This window comes from Aquarana catesbeiana, linkage group LG12 (assembly GCF_042186555.1).
Source record: "Aquarana catesbeiana isolate 2022-GZ linkage group LG12, ASM4218655v1, whole genome shotgun sequence".
Classification (NCBI taxonomy): domain Eukaryota; kingdom Metazoa; phylum Chordata; class Amphibia; order Anura; family Ranidae; genus Aquarana; species Aquarana catesbeiana.
Window position 1 is genome coordinate 221807232 of NC_133335.1, and position 21069 is coordinate 221828300.

Below are 21069 nucleotides of genomic sequence, written 5' to 3' on the forward strand. Positions count from 1 at the left end.
GGATTCAAACGCACTCAACGCATGCAAACGTGTACCAGAAAGGACAATTGTGCCACACATTGGATCTCCACTCACGCAAGAGCAAAAAATTGATGCCCTGTAAAGACTTGAAGTGTCATTGAGCCCTGGTTCACATTGATGCGATTTTGGCATGCGATTTGACAAATACTGGCAATGGCAGCGTTCTAATACCCAAAAGTAGTTTCTGTACGACTTTTGGCGTTTTCGGGGTGCGATTTCCATTGACATCTGTGCAGAAGCCCGCACAGATGTCTCTGAAATTGCCCCCAAAATCGGGACTGACATGTGGGGTTGAACTCGCACGATTTCATTCCCGCAGTCAGTGTGAACCTAGGCTTATGGACGGTTTTGGGTACCGTGGCTTTTCACCATTTCAGACATGCACAGTTCCGAGACTTGCCATATTTGTAGTCTATTTACTTGTCACAACCTTCTTCCTTTTTGTTTTGTTTTTACAAAAAAATGGGTATTCTATTTTGTGTGGACTCAAATTAATTTAAGTGTGTTATTTACTGAAATTATATATTTGATAAACAGTAACAAAATTATTGTGTGAGATATAAAAAAAATAAAAAAAATAAAAAAATTGCAACAGCCACCATTTTATTCTACAGGGTTTTGGAGGGGTAGGGGGGCTTAAGTAGTCTTAAGGAATAAAATGTGCTTTTGTAATTTTTTTTTTTTTTTTCTTTTACGTGTGCAAAAATGAAGAAAAAAAAAGGCCTTGCAGAGAAAGGGTTAAAAGATAAATTCACCCTAAAGCCCAGTTCACACTTCTGCGACCTGTGACATGTTGCACCCATTGCTGCATTTTTGGTGCATATTTGGTCAGTTACAAAAACGCACCTCCCCATTGAATCTGCGGCATAATCGCACATTTTTTGTTGCCCATTATCGGCTTTTTTTTTTTTTTTTTCGATCGGCAAAACGCAGATAACCCTGTTTTCGGACGATAATTTTCGGTGGCCGATATATTCTCAGTCCCTTTCTCTGTCTCAAACGTGAGACATCAGGGGTCTGTTTAGACCTCTGATATTTCACCAAAGCCCCCCCCCAACAGGGGTCCTAATTTTTTTTATAAAATAGTAAAATAAAGCAAAATAGTAAAAAAAAAATAATAGAACAGTGACATTCCTCAGAGGGGACATCTGCACTGACAATCAGGGCACTGCTGATCAGTGTCCTGATTATCAGTGCAGCCCCATAAGTGCCCACCAGTGCCTCCTCATCAGTGCCATCTATCATTGCTGCCTATCTGTGCCATCTATCAGTGATGAATATTAGTGCAGCCTCATCAGCGCACATCAGTGAATGAGGAAAAATACTTTTTTTACAATTATGTAAGGTGTTTGTTTTGTTTTTTGTTTTTTGTCTTTTTTCATTTGTTTAGCAAAAAATAAAAACCCCGGTAGCAATTAAATACCACCAAAAGTAAGCTCTATCTGTCTCAAAGACCCCTTTCACACTGGGGCGCTTTGCAGGCGCTACAGCGCTAAAAATAGCGCCTGCAAAGCGCCCAGAAAGTGCCACTGCTTTGTCTCCAATGTGAAAGCCCCGAGGGCTCACACACTGGAGCGGTGCGCTGGCAGGACGGGAAAAAAGTCCTGCTAGCAGCAACTTTGGAGCGGTGAAGGAGAGGTGTGTATACCGCTCCTTCACCGCTCCTGCCCATTGAAATCAATGGGGCATCGCGGCTATACCGCCGGAGGCGCTTTGTGGTGGTTTTTAACCCTTTCGCGGCCGCTAGCGGGGGGTGTGAAATCACCCCCCTGCTAGCGGCCGAGAACCACCGTTAAAATGACGGTAAAGCGCCGCTAAAAATAGCGGCGCTTTACCGCCGACGCACCGCCAGCCCCAGTGTGAAAGGGGCCAAAGTGATAAAAATGTCATATGGGTTCAGTGTTGTATGACCACGCAGTTGTCATTCAAAGTGAAAGCGCTGAAAAGTTAAAAATTGGCCTGGGCAGGAAGGGGGTGAAAGTGCCCGGTAGCCAAATGGTTAAATGTATTCCTTAAAGTGACACTAAACTCTGGTTTAAGATAATTCTATTGAAGTATGTATTATGTACTTTTTTTTTTCTGCTTCCTGTTGAGGGTGGATGTGTTGCTCGCTCCTGAGATGTGTTGTGTGCAGAGAGCAATGAACATGCACTGATTGTTCCAACAGAAGTGAGGGAGAAAAGAAGAAGTTCTGGAGCTCGGAGGATGTCACAAGGAGGCAGAAAAAACACAATAGTGGTTTTAATTTTTTTGTTATAAAACTTTTTTTATTGGGTTTTACAAACCAAGTGTAACAGTACAGCAAGAACCAGAAATGCACTGGCATGACAGTAAGGATTTCATGACAAAATACAGGATCAATAAGTGTTGAATATGTATAGATTATTTTTTGAGAAGGATATAATTTACCGTCCTTAATGGCCAGAGAAGATATAAATCCACTTGATGTGCACCAAATGCCTTTGCAAATACAGTTATTAAAGTGATTGTAAAGTCTCTTAACAAACATGTTATATTTACCTGCTACCGCCCAGCCTATCCCTCTCTCTCTCTCTCCTGATTGGCTGACTGACTTTAATTGAAAGCAGCGTGAGCCAATGGTGCCGCTGCTGTGTCTCAGCCAATCAGGAGAGAGAGAGTCTCGGACGGCCAAAACACTCGTGGACAGAGATGGGGCTCGGGTAATTATTAAAGGGGCTGTTGCGCACACAGAAGGTTTTTTCTCTAAATGCATTAAGATAAAAAAAAACTTCTGACTTTACAACTCCTTTAAAGTGAAACTTTACACATACAGTGGAACCTCGGTTCGCGAGTAATGCGGTTAACGAGCGTTTCTCAAACCGAGCACTGTATTTCTAAAATTCCTAACTCGGTTTGCGAGTGTTGTCTCGCAAAACGAGCAGGATTCAGGCCAAAAGCGGTGTGCAGTACCGCTTTTAGCCTGTGGTGGGGGGCGCCAGAGCCGAGCAGAGCCAAAAGTCGCCGTTCGGAAATGCACGGAAATGCCCAAGGACAGTTCGGCTGACCTGGGCAAACCTCGGAAAGGCTCCTGAACAGAGTCCCTTTTCGGCTGTTTCCGAGGCTCTCTGGCGCCGCCCCCCCGCCTCTGGCCGCATGGGGTATTACATCCCATTGAAGTAAATGCGGAACAAATTATTTTCGTTTCCATTGACTTCAATGGGAAAACTCGCTTTGATATGCGAGTGCATTGGATTACGAGCATACTCCTGGAACAGATTATGCCCGTAATCCGAGGTTCCACTGTAACTTAATAAAAACATTCCACTTTAATAATTATGCTACCAAAATTAGCATGTGCTGTAAATTGCCTCCAGCAATGTTCCTGTTTCTTCTTGCTGGAGGCTGCCATTTTGCTGAATCCCAGAGCCCCTGAGCAGCAGCAAATCTTTAGCCTGTCAGCAGATATGCCTCTACAAATTTTGGCTCACTGCCTAAAAATAGAGGGCAACGGAGCAATGCGCACAGCAGGGCCAGACAATGTAATACTGGAGTATAGGCAATTATTTTTAATGTTTTACATGGCTATACCTGCAAAAGAGGCCAGCCTGCAGTGATGTAGCAGAACTTAATTTTCTGACCAAAGTACCACTGTAAAATCACTGTGCAGAGAGCAGAGCTGTGGGATGGATTCAGCAGGCTCCACCCACTACAAGCTGCCTGCAAAAAAACTACAGGGAGGGGCGGAGACAAGACCAGTCACTCATCGCAAAGAGACAGAGCAGCAGTGACCGGTCTTTATTACAGGAAGCTCCTGCACAGACGCAAAGTTTCACATTGGAAGCGCATCAAGAATACTTGTATTTAGAAAATTGCTTATCCCATATGTCAGCTTTAACCACTTGCCAACCCCCTCCTGCAGATATAATGTGTGTGTGTCTCCTATGATAACCAGCTTATCACAATGTAAACAACCTGTCATAAACAGCTTGCTTGCTTTTGTGATTAGCCCAAAGCAATCACATGCTACCTGTACCTTGTGATTAGCTTAGCCAATTTCAGATCACAATCAAAAGCAAGCTGATCATGAATGGTTAACCCACTGTATAAGCAACAACAGTGTAAAAAAAAAAAAAGTCTTAATGTACACCGACACATAGGGTTTTATATAGTTGAGTTTAGGAGCTTTGGCAAAAAAAATAAATAAATGCCAGAATCTTTTAAACACAACTTTAGGAGCCGTTAGTGTATGTAAAACCTTTTAAAAATTGAATGGAAATTTTTTTTTTTTTTTTCCATACTGTCATTAGTTAGTATCCCTGATCACCGCCACACCAGTCATATAATGACACTGTACTGGTGACAGTATATTAAAAAAATATATTTAAAAAAAAAAAACCTAAATCATTTTTAATTCCTTGTCGAAAAAATTGCAACAAATTACAACGTTTTAGGGCCTCAAGAAATTAGATCGGCCGTCAATACATCAGGATTGATCAATTTTCAAGTGTATACATACCATAGTTGCATAGTTAGTGTGGTTGAAAAAAGTCCATCTACTTCAACCAATAAAGTATCCCTTTCACACAAACAAGTTAAACACTTAGGATTTTTTTTTTTTTAACCAAAGACATGCAGTAGAATGCATTTTGATATATAAAATAAATATATATAATATATATATATTAAATAAATATATATAATACATATATATATATATTAAATAAATATATATAATATATATATATATATTAAATAAATAAATAAATATATATATATATATATATATATATATATATATATATATATATATATATATATATATATATATATATATAATAAATATATAATATATATATATATTAAATATATAATACATTTTTTAATTTTTTTTTTAATGGATATGTTTTATAACAAAGTAGAATTTTTTTTTTCAAAAATGTTGAATTGAATTATATATATATAATATATAATATATATATATATATATATATATATATATATATATATATATATATATATATATATATATATATATAAAATAAATATATAATATATATTAAATATATATATAAATATATATATATATATATATATATATATATATATATATATATATATATATATATATATATATATATATATATATATTAAATATATATATATATATATATATATATATATATAATACATTTTTTAAATTTTTTTTTTAATGGATATGTTTTATAACAAAGTAGAATTTTTTTTTTTTTCAAAAATGTTGGTTTTTTTGTTTATATAATAAAAAAATAAACCCCCGTGGTAATCAAATACCACAAAAAGAAAGCTCTCTTTGTGTGTAAAAAAAAATATATATATATATATATATATATAAATTTCATTAGTGTACAATAATTTTTTTTTTTTTTTTTTTGCATGACTGCGAGATTGCCAGTTAAAGTAGCGCAGTGACAAATGGCAAAAAAATGGCCTGGTCATGAAGGTCCATTAACCTTCCAGAGGTTAAGTGGTTAAGAATATTGCACCTTGAGAACAAATTAAAGTATAATTGTGCTATAAATAGTTAATTCCATACAAAATATTTACAGATTTCTATACAATTCTTGTATACACAGTGTAAGAAATGCCATTACAATAAGGTCCATATCAGCACTTTCAATAGTCAACCATTTAGCTACCAGCGCCTTATTGGTGTTGACTGTTAACACAATGGATGCACCATGTGGGGTTGCTTTATAAAAAATTGGAGAGTGCACCTCTGCATGGTAGCCAATCAGCTTCTTTTCTAACAATTTTTTTTTAAGCCGAATAAATATAAAAAACTGTACAATACAAAATAGAAAGTATCGGTACCTAATGACACTAGTAATATATACCAGTGGTCGCTAAGGAACCGGAAATATGCTATTTTTTGGCTATGACCAGGATTCTTAAGAGCAGAGACGACCTCCTCCAAACCGGAGCTGCATGACCGAGGGGCTGCATGACGCCCCCATCATAGACGAGGGGTTGTCACAGCCATGAGCCAATCACGGTAGCTGGTCTTTGTGTTTTGTATACACAGCCCTCAAACTGGGAGTGTGACCGATGGCGGCCAACCAGCAACCCAACCCAACTCTCCAAACTATCCGAAGGGGTAGTAAGAGAAGAGGGGTGAAGAAAGGGAGGGGGGAGGGATGGGGGGGGGTGCCACGAGCCTCTCCCAAGGCACTATGAAGCTAGCCTCAGATCTAATGAAGCCGTCCCCATCAGGCGATCCAGGGGGTCCCAGTTTTTTTTTTTGAATCGGAAGCCTGTCCTGCAGAGCGGCATAGTCATTCATTGTTTAACAAACATAATCCAGGGCATATTGTGCTTTGAGGTCAAAGGATAGCACCAGGGTTTTCCAAGATCTTGCGATCGTTATACTGGCTGCCAATAGAATGAAACGTATTACGCGTTGGGTGGGTCTTGATGCTCCCCCAACAGGGTCAAGTCACTATAACATGCAAGGTTCTTTTTTTATGAACATGACAGAATCAACAGGTATTGCTTTGTAGAATACATCCCTGTGTCCACCCATCTTGTTTTTACTTTTTTAGCAGCTGAATGTCAAAAATGGATAAAAGATGAACCGGTCATATGAATAATCTGTTGGCTTAATACATTCAATTTATAATGTCAGCCTAAGCATGAAAGGATGGCTTTAATTTTGCTGGTAGAAGGATAGTTCAGCAGGCGTGAACAATACCAGAACATTCTGGATTACCTTGAATTTGGAAGATTCGAGGAGGTTTTTAACCTCTTTCTGCAATTTATCCCTGTGTTCATTGGTGAATCTATTTATTATGGTCTCTCTACTCACAATCTCTTCGTTATCATCATAAGTATGTACCGTTCTTCTTATGTTCTCGTTATAATGTAACAGATTACTTAGAGACTCTGTTTCCGCACAGTTGCCATATCTCCAGTCTTCTTGTTTGCAGGTTTTCTCAAACTTGGGAACAAAGTTAACAAGATACATTTTTTTACATTTAGTACAGGGTGAAGTCGGCTCGTATGTTAGAGTAGTGGTATCAAACTTGTAGGAATAACAGCACACGTCGTTGGGGAACTGAATGCCATGACCACTTTCTCCACATCTCACTTCGTAGGAGATGACTTTGTCCCACACAAGCAGGGTAGATATGGCAATCATTATCCTTCTAGGCACTTTGCCTTTGTAGGCTATGGATGAACCGTAGGTATTGACACAGTCGGGATCATTAACACAGCTGTGACAAATGACAGCAGCGGACAGTGCAAAATGTTCGGGTCTAAGTTGGTTTTTTTCATCGTCGTAAAACTTAACCAGAAACTCCTGGTTCCTCTTCTCCAGTTCTTTCAAGACGGATTCTCTCTCTCCATGATAAATCTTGGTAATCTGAGAATTAGATGAAAAAACAAAAAAGTAATGCAGATTGATTATTGTATCCAGTTCAGATGGTTAAAGCTCAACTACAGTTTTTCCAGAGTTTGCTGGTCAGTGCATCTCATACCAGTTGAAGAAATGCAGACTATGTTCTATCAAAACCCCTTTCACAGATATGAGTAACCAATCTATTAGCCTTACTTATGATGAGTATGAGGGTCCCAGTGGGTGGATTGCCATAGTGTGAGGTATTCCTCATTGAAAGAGGGTGCATAAAGAATTATTTGTGCCATGGCTTAGAGTGGACAGGTAAGCCAACTGCCCCAAATCTTTCAAATTGAATAGAGCATTGTCTGTCTATGTTAATAAATGACCTTCAGGATGTGCTATGAGGGTGGTTGGCTGAGTGGTAGATGCCTGTTTACAGTGAGTCTATGGCAGTCGGCATTTTAGTTTAAGGGCGTGGCAGCCTGTTTTTATCAAAGGGAAACAAACCCCCCCCCTCTAATTCTAGCAGGGACTAAGTACCATCGCATTCAGGGCTGGTGCAAGGACACCCTAGGCGAAACCTCATTTTGCCACCCCCCCCCCCTTGGCTCTACCCCCTTTGCCCTGCCAATGTATACCCCACATTTTTAATGAAGCTCCCACCAAATGCAGACTCACCAGCTCCCACCAAATGCAGCCTCACCAGCGCCCACCAAATTCAGCCTCACCAGCGCCTATCAAATGCAGCCTCACCAGCGCCCATCAAATGCAGCCTCACCAGCGCCCATCAAATGCAGCCTCACCAGCGACCACCAAATGCAGCCTCACCAGTGCCCACCAAATTCAGCCTCACCAGCGCCCATCAAATGCAGCCTCACCAGCGCCCATCAAATGCAGCCTCACCAGCGCCCACCAAATGCAGCCTCACCAGCGCCCATCAAATGCAGCCTCACCAGCGCCCATCAAATGCAGCCTCACCAGCGCCCATCAAATGCAGCCTCACCAGCGCCCATCAAATTCAGCCTCACCAGCGCCCACCAAATTCAGCCTCACCAGCGCCCACCAAATTCAGCCTCACCAGCGCCCATCAAATGCAGCCTCACCAGCGCCCATCAATGAATTCTTGCTTGCATTCATCGCATTAGTACTTTGTAGTTCGCTTTTATTAGGGAGGTGTTTATGATTGATTTTTGCAGCTCCTTGCGCCAGTCTATGCCACTCCACGGGTTTCCAAGACCTCCCCTGGGGAGTGGTAAAATGCATAGTTCCCTAGCACAAGTTCCTCACATCAAATACATTTCTTGTCACACAAATCTTTTAAATCGTTGCTGCGTTATATAATAATTATAGTTTGTGTTTTTTAGGAAAAATAGTCTGATTAACATGGGTTGGGGGGAAAACAGGATACTTACATATTCCAAGAGGATGGAGTATGGCGTCTGAGATGGCACGTGTGTTTTGTATTCTGCTAAAGGCTTTTCAAACACTTTTTCTATGTATTTCCATTCCCTGGCAGGAACAAATTCCTCGGGTTTGACTTGTGGGTCATTTATATGTCCAAAAAAGAAGATGGAATGATACACCTAGAGGGAACCAAAATATAAAATCAGCTGGGTGCAAAAATTGAACATTGAAGTACAGATAAAACTGTATAACTAAAAGCTCCTCGAAATGTGAGGGGGGGGGGGTGACTTTGCAGGTTCTGTACGGCCACCTTGCAGACACCTGCATGAAGCCTTAAATTGAATGTCCAGCCAAAGCCTTTTTTTCCTAGCTTGGACAGAATAGGGAAAGTTTTGATGGGGAATGTTGTGCTTACTTCTAGTCTAGGCTCCTTTAGAGATTTTCCCCTCATTTCCTGTCCTGACAACATTTTTCCAAAAGTGAAAGGCCCATGGATGGGTAGCGAGCCGTACACCATGTGCAGCTTTGTAATGATTTGCGGATTCTTACGGTGAAGCATTCAGTCCCATATCGCTGCACACCTAGTCTTCCAGAATGTAGTATTTAGAGGGGAAAACTGCTGAGCTTGTTCTGTGCCACCATTCCAGGCTTACTCTGCCACCTCACTCCAAGTCACAAAGGGGTCCCACCAAAGTGCAAACCTCATGTGTGCACTTTTATAAAATCCTTCAACTGTTTTGTACCATGCAGCTCAACTGTTCGGTACCATGTACCATGATGAGGCAGTACAGCCAGCCATCCTGTACTGGGCCCCATCAGTTCAAAAAGGGGGCCCGGGCACCTGCTCAGCAGGAGGGCCGGATGTACTGTCTTATTGCAGACACCGACCCTCTTCTGCTCCTCCCTGCAGTGCTGCCATCTTCTCCTCCTCTCCCTTCCTTTGGCTGCACTGCAGGCAGATTGGTTATAACACACGCGCCCCTTCCATCTGCTATCTGGCCTCACCATGTGCCCCTTTCTCCTGCATCACTGCCAGCTTCCCTCTTCTCCGGCTGGCAGCTGCTTGGGGCACACAGGGGGATGTTTCAGGGTGAGGGCAGGGAAGAGGCCAGTAAATGTGTCATTTACTTGCCCTCTTTCTTTCATGAATGAATGATCCTGTGCCCATCACTGAAGCATAGTAAATGGTGTTAACGATTCTTCAGTTTGTGAATGAGCAGGAAGCTTTAGAGTGCCTCTTATCCATTCATCTGTGCAGCTTGAGGCTGTAGAGAAAGGGACTGATAAATCAATTGTCCTTAGTCAGTCGCTTTCAACCAGAAAGGGGGGCCCTGTCAGGTAGGCTTCATGGAGCCCCGTGATTTCTAACAGCAGCTCTGCAGCGAAGTACATGGGGTCTCGTTGCCATGGGTTGGGTTGCCATGATGTGGTAGAATCTTGGTTTAGGCAGACTTTCCTAAAGAACATTCCAGAAGTTGCTGGTGGTTACATCTTTAGGCTTGGTCTCACGGTTCCTTTTTCATGCAGGCCATGGCAGAGCGTGCCCAAGCAGAGCCTTCCCCCTATGTACAGCACAGGGTGGAGGACAGAGCTCAGAAATGCCCGAGAAAGTGCAAAGCTTAACTTGACCCCCTTCTACTCTGGGCAGCCCGAAGAAACTAACTCCACATAACTAACCTGTAAGCACCTGCTTACAAACGCCTTGAACCCACCTGAGAATCCCAGAAAGGACCCAGGAGGGGAACGACCACCTCTTCCCTGGGTGGAGATGGGTTTTCTCCACCCATGCACTCAGAAGGTTGCATGTTCTTCCATTCCTTTGAGTGACCACAGCCTTAACAGCTGTAGATTATCTTTTTCCTTCTTTGTGTTCTTCCCATTGTGGAACCAGTGTGTGTGTGTGTTTTTTAGGGGGAGAAATTCCATACCACTTAAGTGATTTAATGCTCTATAAGGTCTCTCCTGTTTCCCTTCCCTTTCTTTTTCCAGCGCCTAGCCAACTTCATTGGCACTGCATGTTTTCTAGCTTCGCCTTACCACCACACCACATTCTCTAGAATCTCTCAAACAGAGCCCCAGATGGTAGTGAAAACTATATTGTTGCTTGACAAAATTTATTTAAGGCTGAATTTCTGGCAGATATTGCTAACAATTTTGTCACTCAGTATTTATTAACATGTCATTAAAGTGATACTAAACAATATCCCTCTTCTTTCAAAACAATCCATAAACATCTACTACTGAATGGTCCTGTAATCTATTAACAAAATCCTTCCTTAAGGGTTGATTTACTAAAACTGGGAATTGCAAAATCTGGTGCAGCTGCGCATGGTAGCCAATCAGCTTCTAGGTTTTATTGTCAAAGCTTAATTGAACAAGCTGAAGTTAGAAGCTGGCTACCATCAGGGCCAGCGTTACCACTAGGCGAACTAGGAAGCTGTCTAGGGTGCACTGCCAACTAGCGTTCGGGCACAGCCAGTGGCGTAGCGTGGGGGGGAGCACCATTTAGAAGGGTGCAGAAATTGGCCCAGAGGAGCCTCTCATAATGCCCCAGGCTGGTGTTGGCTCCATCATTTCTCTCCTGTCACTTTCTCATCCCCAGTGGATGTCCCCTCTGGAGCCGCCACACACCCCAGTGCATCTTCACACAGCAGAAGTGAGCTGAGATCCCAGAGCCAGACAAGGTCATTCACTGAACAATGGTAATCGCCGCTCACTGCAGCTGAAGTCAGCCCAAAGCCCCGATCACCGCCTGTCATCGCCCCCCACATGGAAGGTATCGGTGTGGCCGGTCTGCAAGAGTGTACTGGAGGAGAAGGGGACCATATAGTGGCTGCAAGCATGAGATGTAGGAGTTCAGGTTCAGGGTGGAAAGGCAGCTGAAGGACGTGATGTACCTGGCTGGGGCCCTTCTCGCGGCCCGTCACCGACCTGCAGTGCGAGAACTGGAGGCCGCGTGCACAGGTGGGCAAACCCAGCTGCTAGGTGGAACCATGGAAGGACTGAGCTGGGCGGCGGGACTGAGCAGGGATGGGAAGACCAGGTACTGGTTTTGGCATCTGGGTAGAGCCCCTTAGCATATGTACACGTGCAGCCAAGCCCCTCGCATACGCGACGGCGCTCGGGTATTAGAGTCCTAATAAGTACTGTGTCTGCGCATGTGCAGTAATTCACCCGCGCTTGCACAGATATGCTAGGGGCTCTGCTGCCCTTCTGCACAGGTGCCAGACATACAAAGATGCCGCTGGGGGGGTGGGGTGGGGGGGCAGTAAATAGTTATTTTAAGAATACAAACTTGCATAGAATGTTCCCCCCTTTTTTTGTTTCTTACCAGAATTCAGTGTCACTTGTATTTGTGCTTACCACACATTCCTGTGGTGGGAAAATTAACCTCCCCACAATAGCAATACACTTACCCTTTGCATATACAGAAAGACGTCCTCCCCCGTAGCATGTGTTTCAATCAGGAGATTTTGGAAGACTTCTAGGAAAGTTGCTCCACTAGCTCTGATAGTTTGTTTCAAGAAGACTTTATCCTTACTTTTTTTGGTCTTTTTATTTTGCCTACAAAAAAGGAATGAAAAGGCGCTAGGATTACCAACATATAATTTATATAATTATATAATATTATATTAAAAATATATTATTAAAAAAAAATAAATATATATATATATATATATATATATATATATATATATATATATATATATATATATATATATATATATATATATATATATATAATATTATATTAAAAATATATATATAATATTATATTAAAAATATATATATAATAATATTATATTAAAAATATATATAATAATATTATATTAAAAATATATAATAATATTATATTTTTTTGTCATTTCACTGCATGACCATTAATGGGGGGAGAAATTGTGTGTGTGTGTGTGTGTGTGTGTATATAACAGCGGTCCATAAAGGGCGCAGAGGCGCCACCCCCCCAATCACAATGCGGTGTGCCGGACGCATAGATTTCTACAAGGTTTTTTTTTTTTTAAACACCTGATTAGAGCCTGAGGCTGTAATTGGTTTCAAAAAGGTTGGGCTCGGGGCAAAGAGCACTGCGCCCCAAGCCCACCCACTTGTGTCTTCCTGCTTCTCTTCCCGGCCAATCAGCACAGGAAGGAGGTCTTAAGACCGGATTGGCCGGGAGACGAAGCTGGGGGAAGCCCCCCACAACCTGGATGGAGCAAGGGCAGGCCTAGAGGGGGGGGGTTTGTTTCCCGCCCCCCCCCCCCAAAATGGAGCACCATCCGACACTGATGTATATACAGTACAATTGTACTGTCATATTGTAATTGAATGTAATTAAAAATTAAGTAGAGTTAGAAGATGTGGAAACAAAGCTGAGCTTTGAAACGCTAACAAATACGGCAAACTAATAAAAAAAAAAATTACCTCCGTCCCCTCGCCTCTTCCATGTTTTCCTATGGGAAAGAAAAAACAAAATACTTATGAATAGCTGGTATGATGGTAACAGACAAACTCAATGTGTTGGATGGGGGCTGGCATGGTAACTTTTGAAATTACTAATTGCTTCGCTGTCTTTGGGCTTAACTCTCCATTAGCCATGTGCAATTTGTTTCGTTCTGTTTTTTTTTTTTCGTCAAATATTCGTTCATTCGGAAGCACCCGAATGAACAGAAGACTATCTGACAAATTTTTTCGAAAACTAGTTTTCTGAAAGAATGGAAAATTTGAAAATCAAAAAAGAAAATCTGAAAGTTTTCGAAAATAAGAACCAAGATCAGAACCAAATTCTGAAAAAACGGAACAAAAAACATTCGGATAATTTATTTTTTTGTATTTTCTAATATAATTACCCATTTATTATAGGTTTATTATTTATAATTCGTAATGATAATAAAAACTATAATAAAAACTATAAAATAGTTATAAACAATTAAAATTATAGGTTTTGGAATTTCCTTTCAAAATTTGGCTGTTAGTCAACATAACGAATATGAGTTTATCCAAAATAACGAATACCGCATTTAAACGAACGTAACAAATACGAATGCATGTGATATTACGAATGATTGAAACGACGAATACCACATCTATACTGATGGAACGTAACGAATTCAAATGCATCCAAAGTTTCGAATTCTCAAAATAACAAATGCCGATCACAACGAAGGATCTGATAAACAGGGAAGAGAATTTTTTTGCGGCAGTGCACATGTCTACTCTCCATGGAAGTGACCAGTATAGGGAGAACGTAAGGTGAGAATTCCTGATCTGCACACCCACTTCAGATGAGTAGGTCAGAAGGTATTGAAGCCAGAGACAGCCAGGCAAATAACATTTTCAGAAGTTCAAACCTGGGCTGAAAGCGTGTATTGTTTTCTGGAAATGGCTAGATTTCTGGACATTATGTGCAAAGTACTTTTACCTACCTGGTCCTGTGAAGAGATGGAATCATTTGTCTCCATGGGTTCGGGTTCTCTGTTATTTTGGTCCATTGCAATTTTCTGGTAAGTATTCCTGATTTCAAACAAAAAAAAATAAATTATTTCTTGTATATGATCTTTAGGGACTAAATGCAAGCAGTGTAAGAACCTGAACATGATTGGTAACAGGCTTTTGCAGTCCACCGTACAGGGGAGCTCAGGCTGGGAGACGTGCCCAGCTCCCGCTGTGATTGGCTCCTGCTGTGCCAGCTCACGATCAATGAGCCCAGCATCGGATCCAGCTGTTGCGGCTAGGGTTGCCACCTTTTCTTCAAGCCAAACCCGAAAACTTTAGCAGCCTGGGACACCTTTGGGTGCACCAAGGAGACTAGTAATGTGGTGCGCACAGCATACCAAAACAGTGGCTGTGGCCAAATTGCTATTGCTGACATCATCACCCTGCATCCCAGTGATGCCGAACCTGCCCCCAGACAGCCATCCGCAGCTCCTGGACGGCAGCAGATTTGTGTGTGGCTATCTTGGTTACTTGTGGAGCCACAGTCCAGTCTGAATAATGTGTCCGGGTTTCAGTCCACCTGAAACCCGGACACATGATTCCAAACCCGAACTATCCGGGTGAATCCCAGACAGGCGGCAACCCTAGTTGCAGCCAATGACAATAGAGGTGATCAGGGAATGGAAACTCCTCAAACATCTCTATGGTTTAGAAGCATTCTAAATGTAAACAGACATTTATTTATTTATTTTCTGCATGGGATCAATTTATTTTTTATTTTTTTGATCTACTACTTTTCAAGGGTAGAAGAAATATCTGGGGTCTTCAATACCCCAGATGTCCCCATAAAGAGGACCTGTCATGCTTTATTGCTATTATAAGGGTTGTTTCACATTTCTTGTGACTGCAATAAAGGTGTTAAAAAAAAATTAAAAATAAAGTAAAATGTGTAAAAAAAAAAAAAAAAAAAAAAAAAAAATTTTCATTCAAAAATATATATATATATATTTTTTTTAATGCCCCGTGCTCACAAGCAGAGACGAACGCATACAAAAGTTAAGCGCACATATGTAAAACGTGCTTGCACCACACATGTAAACATTATAGTGAAAAGCAATAATTCTAGACCTCATTAAACTGTTAACTTTAAAAAAAAACAATTTTTAAGCGTCGCCTATGGAGAGTATTGTAGTTTTGTAGCCATAATACAAGTGTGCGCAATTATAAAGCATGACACGTTGGGTATCTATTTACTCAGCATAACATCTCATCGCATATTTGGGTTATAGTGGTTTGTTTTTGCGTTAAAATTCATTAAACTGTGTTTTTTTTTGCTGCATTTGAAAAACCGCTGCACAAATACCGTGTGACATAAAAAAAATTGCAGCGACCACCATTTTCTTCTCTAGTTCCTCTGCTAAAAATATATATGTATACGTTTGGGGGTTCTAAGTTAATTTTCTAGCAAAAAAAATGTAGACAAGAAATGTCAGAATAGGACTGATCTTAAAGTGGTTAAAAAAAAAAAAAGCTATAACGACAATAATAATAGAGTATAGTAACTTTTCTGAGCATGCAAAAGACAAAATGGCTGGTAAGTACAATCAGGAAGAAAATCATTCTTTAAAACCTACGACTTTCTCTGTCAGAAGCAGAAAGCCAAATTCATTAGTAGTTAAAATGTCCCCCTACTTACTAAAGAGGAAGACTTCTTTGCTCGTGTTGTTCAGAAGCCAGCGATGATAAATAGGAGAACCCTACCTTCAGGTAGACAGTCCTGAATCAATGGTCTTGATCTTTTTTCTGCACGGTTCTACCCGTCTTCAGACCAGATAAACTCTCCAGTCTTACTAATACTAGGAAATGGAAACTGAACTGTAAAAAGGAGGGGACAGCTTTGAAACAGGAAGGGCAAGCAGAATGTGATTCACATTCCATCCTCACGTCACAGCGTACAGTTCAAGTTCAATATCCCTGACTGTTGTCTGGGCAAATTTCATAACAGTAATATGTGCGTGTGTATATACCTGCCTTTCTCTACCTTTTATCTGTGGAGGAACCCTTAAAAAAAAATTTCAGGTCTCAGGGAAATCCCCCAAGTTCCATAGTAGGTGAGGTTGAACATAGACACAACTGCATCAAGTCCAACCAATGTGTGTGTGATTATATATCAATATTACATTGTATATCTATGTATGCTGTGGTCAATAGCCTAATTATTTTTTTGTTAACTTTGTTATCAATTGGTGGCAGGTCTACAATGCCAAAGGAGCTTCTGTAACCCTCAGTAGCCCATTACACCCTTTATAAAGCACCGAAAACCACCATAAACGCACCTTCCCCGTTCGACTACAGTGCATTTCACCAAAATAGAAAAAAATTGGTGTGTATCGCGCTGAAATATATCTAGTAGCAGCCAGCACAACACTAATGCCGCGTACACACGAGCGGACTTTACGGCAGACTTTGCCCGGCGGACGGGATTTGGTCGGACAATTCGATTGTGCGTGGGCTCCAGCGGACTTTGTTTTCTCAAAAGTTGGACGGACTTAGATTTGAAACATGTTTTAAATGAATCTGTCGAAATCGAGTCCGGTCGAAAAGTCCGCTCGTCTGTATGCTAGTTCGACGGACAAAAAGCCACACTAGGGCAGCTATTGGTTACTGGCTATGAACTTCCTTGTTTTAGTCCGGTCGTACGTCATAACACGTACGAATTTGACGGACTTTGGTGGATTGTGTGTAGGCAAGTCCGTTCATTCAGAAAGTCCGACGTAAAGTATGTCGAAAAGTCCGCCGGGCAAAGTCTGCCGTAAAGTCCGACCGTGTGTATGCGGCATTAGACAAGTGTAAATCAAGGAATAAGTATAAAGTGAAATTATGTGCAGCGCTCAAAGCCATTGAAATACATATGTTTACAAAACTAATGTACACTGTGCAATGACCACAAAAACTAATAATGGAAATGAGATGTGAAATTCACACCCAAACTAAAGTCCATGTGCCATCATACAAAAGTTGTTTTAAAAACATAAACATAGCAGTCTTTGAATAGACGGTGAAAACTAATTGTGTGACTAGGAGTGGGATTCTACGTGACATCAAAGTTGAGGTGAGGACACGGACAATAGAGCCACCACAGGTTAGTGAGGAGGCCTACCGTAGTGAGAGGACTCGAATGGGCATGTGCTTGGTGAGTCAACAAGGCTTACGGTGCAACCACCAAAATATGGGACCTTCACGTCTGGGTTCCAGATCAAGTTGTAAGGCTATCCAATTGGTCAAGTCATGTCACCAAGAAGCGGTCTTCAGAAGCAGCCAACTTGTCAGACCAAATCCTCTCAAGAGTTCAAAAGAAAAAATACTCCACATAGTATGAATCCGTATAAATGTAAAATTTATTAAAAGAAAATTGGAAACCCATTTAGAAAAGTGGATCAAGCGCTTAAAATTGAAGTTTGTGAGTAACACAATGACATCGGCAGGGCTCGTCCGGCGTTACCCACAAACTTAAATTTTAAGCGCTTGATAAACTTTCTAAATGTGTTTCCAATTTTCTTTGTGGAGTATTTTTTTTCTTTGTTGGTCATCATGCTATTTTGAACACTTGAGAGGATTTGGTCTGACAAGTTTGCTTCTGAAGACCACTTCTTGGTGACTTCTCTTGACCATTTGGATTTCCTTACAACTTAATCTGGAACCCAGACGTGGAGGTCCCATATTTGGGTGGTTGCACCATTTCACATCTCATTGATCTTTCACATCTCGTTTTCATTCATTATTATTTGTTTTTTTGTGGTCATTGCACAGTGTACATTAGTTTGTATACATTTGTATTTCAATGTTTTGAGCGTTGCACATAATTTCACCAAAATAGCCACTTCCAGACCAGGCCTTTTTTTTTTTTTTTTTTGGCACTTTTTGTTTACATGTAACCTGTGTTTTTTTGCTTGAATTATCCTTGCTATGGAGCAAACCATTTCATTGGGACTTTGTCTCTGGAACAACCATTTTGTATTCTTTTTGCATGAGATTTACCTGACTGTTACGTAGAGGGTTTGGCTCATTGCTATTGTCAATTTATGTACCTGTTGCATGTTCTCGATTTGACTGTCTGAAAACTATTTTCCAATAAAAATATTGTAAAAGCAAATTTTTTAAAGCCCCCAACATAACATTTTTAAAGCAGAGGCCCTAGAGCAGTGATGGCAAACTTTTTTGAGCCCGAGTGCCCAAACTGCAACAGGAGTACAGGGTGGCACGTCAGAGATCATGTGACTGCATTCGGGGGAGGGGGGGTGGCAAGAACTCTGCTAACCCCACCATATGTCTGATCCTTGGGTGGGAGATCCCCTACTATGCACTACAGTAATGCCCCCCCTAGGAGTCCCTGCTCACCCCGGCAGGTGCAGCACCCTCTCATCTGTGCACCTCGTTCTGAGTACCCAGTTATCCCCATCCTCCAGGGGCAGTGTGAGTGACAGAGAGGGAGGGGGTGTGAGTGTGACAGAGGGGTGTGTGAAAGAGGGGGTGCGAGAGGGAACATGGGACAGATAAGGGGGGGGTCAGAGGGAGAAATGGGCCAGGGGAGAGAGGGAGAGGGACCCCTAGCTCTGTCTGCAGTCCCTGCGCTGCCTACCCTTGTCCAAATCTCTGTCTGCAGGTAGGTCTGTTCCCCCCCTTTCCATGCCAGTCTTCGTGTGTTCTCTGCTCTGTTCCTTCTAGCGGCTTCCTCGCAGTCTGCACCTCCTGCCCGTCCTCATCTTCTGGGCCCCAGTCAGCCTGTTCTCTGGGCCTCGCTGTTGCTGTTTTAGTGGGGAGGGGGTTTGAGGAGTCCAGGCTTTGGAGGGCGCCGGAGAAATTGCGCCCGCTGCTCCCTCCCAGGCTCTCAGGCCTGTCTGTTAACCTTCCCTGTGGAGGCCGCGGGGCCGCCCACTCACTCGCTATGTACAGAAAGATTCCCGCACCTCCACCATGCCGCTGTTTGCTGCTGCGCTCCTGCCGCCACGAACCTGGGCTCTCCATGGAACTCCCTCTACCTTGCGATCACCAGACTGCTCATGTGCCCACAGGTAGGGCTGTTGTGTGCCAGCTGTGGTGCGTATACCATAGGTTCGCCATCACTGCCCTAGAGAATAAATTGGTGGATGTTGCTATATTTTTTAGGTCAGATGGTATTTTTTGGGAAAATAATACTATTTTTTTTTTAAGTAGCGCACCACCTAAGGAGCCACAAGTGAAATGGGATCCCCCACCCTGCACAGCCAGGCACACCGCATCTTTACAGGCGCTCAGAGTCAGAAAACAGTCCAGTGCTTTGTTTTTGATTTTTTTGTTTTTTTTTTTGTTTTGTTTTATTTGAGGGGTTAGAACTTGGATGGGGATTGGGAAAATTATGGGATGCACGCTTGACTTCAGAAAACTCTCTTTAGGAACAACCCTTCCTATATACAGTCTCTATGTACACTCTTTCACTTCCAACAGCACTCGCTTGCAAAGACAGACTCAGCTGGCACACTGGTGGCTCTGACAAAAGGCAATCATTCAGATCTTAAGCAATGGCCCATTACTGGCAGGGACCCCGGGCCCCTTTGGCTGTGTAGCAAGGTCCAGTGTCTAACTGACATCCCTGTGGCTATGGATCCCAACACCACCTCTTCAGGCACTGCCAACCCACCTGGCTGCAGCTGCTCCTTTCGCTAGTCCTCCTGGCTACTTCTCCACAGTCCTCCCAGACAGCTGTCTTCTGGAGATCTCCTGGATGTGCTGACTCTCTCACTGTTCTCACACCTGCTCCCAAAGGTCGCCCCCAGACTAGGGGGTGCCCTCAAGGGCCACGACAGCCTACTCAGGACTTCATCTTCCACCTGACTGCCCCTGCTGGCAGGACCCGTGATTATTTGAGATGACCTGCCCCTTAGCAGTCTATTTTGCTGGGAATTGGCTAGGGCCATCATGGATATGCCAAGCAGCTCCTCCTAACCCCCACCGTCTACTTCTAGAAGCTTCTCCAAGGTTCTAGCAAGTCGGGGGGGGGGGGGGGTACCAGAGATGCTGCCTGTTAAGTCATACAGCCTCCCTGAGTCACTCACCCTGACCCTGATTCAACCCACCTTGGCTCTCAGTCAGGCTAAATTTTCCTACACTGGCAACTATGTACAATGCCATTCTAGCACACTAGAGGGTGCTACATAAACACAATACATAACTTTTTTTTTTGTTTTTGCAAAATATCAAAGATGATGTTACGCAGAGAAAATACATACCAAACGTGTCCTGCTTTAAAATTGTGCATGCCCGTGCAACAGTGACAAGCAAAGTAAATTTTACTATCTATAGGCGACGCTTTAAAAGCCTTTACATGTGACCACTTTAGATTTACAGAGGAGGTCTGGTGCTAGAATTACTGCCCATGATCTGATGTTCACGGTGCGTGTGGGACTGATGCACGGGGGGCACTTTAAATTAATTTTATTAATTTTATTCTTACACTGTTGCTTACATTTTGTATCACTTTTTTTTTTTTTTTTTTTACCTGTACAGTATATGAAAACCCCCATATCTATATCCTCTGTTTTCAGCTGTTGCCGCGTGAAGGGGGGGGTGTCTCTTTCTTCCAATCAGTTTTCAGAGCTTTCCTCGCTGAGCTCTGCAGAGTGTAACTTCAGCTCTCCACCCCCTTTTTTTTTTTTTTTTTTTTTTATGACCGCTCAGACACTTTTATAAATTCAGCACTTTGAATGGATGTAGAGGAGAGGGCTGCAAATAAACAGGGGAGGGGCCTGGACGGAGCTGTCAGCAGAGAGAGAGAGAGAGAGAGAGAGAGAGAGAGAGATTGAGGCACACACCGCACCGCACGCTATACCTCACGATCG

General features: G+C 42.1%; 1 protein-coding gene across 2 annotated transcripts; it reads right to left on the reverse strand.

Moving 5' to 3' along the window:
• Positions 1-5276: 5276 nt before the first annotated feature.
• On the reverse strand, positions 5277-16092 carry LOC141113562 (uncharacterized). Of its 2 annotated transcripts, none has more exons than XM_073606744.1 (6): positions 15956-16092; positions 14185-14272; positions 13184-13212; positions 12178-12325; positions 8770-8940; positions 5277-7381 (listed from the first exon to the last, which is right to left on the reverse strand). In XM_073606744.1, the coding sequence occupies exons 2-6, from the start codon at positions 14248-14250 to the stop codon at positions 6665-6667; spliced, it is 1131 nt and encodes a 376-aa protein (XP_073462845.1). In that variant the 5' UTR covers positions 14251-14272; positions 15956-16092; the 3' UTR covers positions 5277-6664. The 2 variants fall into 2 exon arrangements, with proteins under 2 accessions (XP_073462845.1, XP_073462844.1); XM_073606743.1 differs by having other exon boundaries at positions 15891-16087.
• Between the last annotated feature and the right edge of the window lie 4977 nt (positions 16093-21069).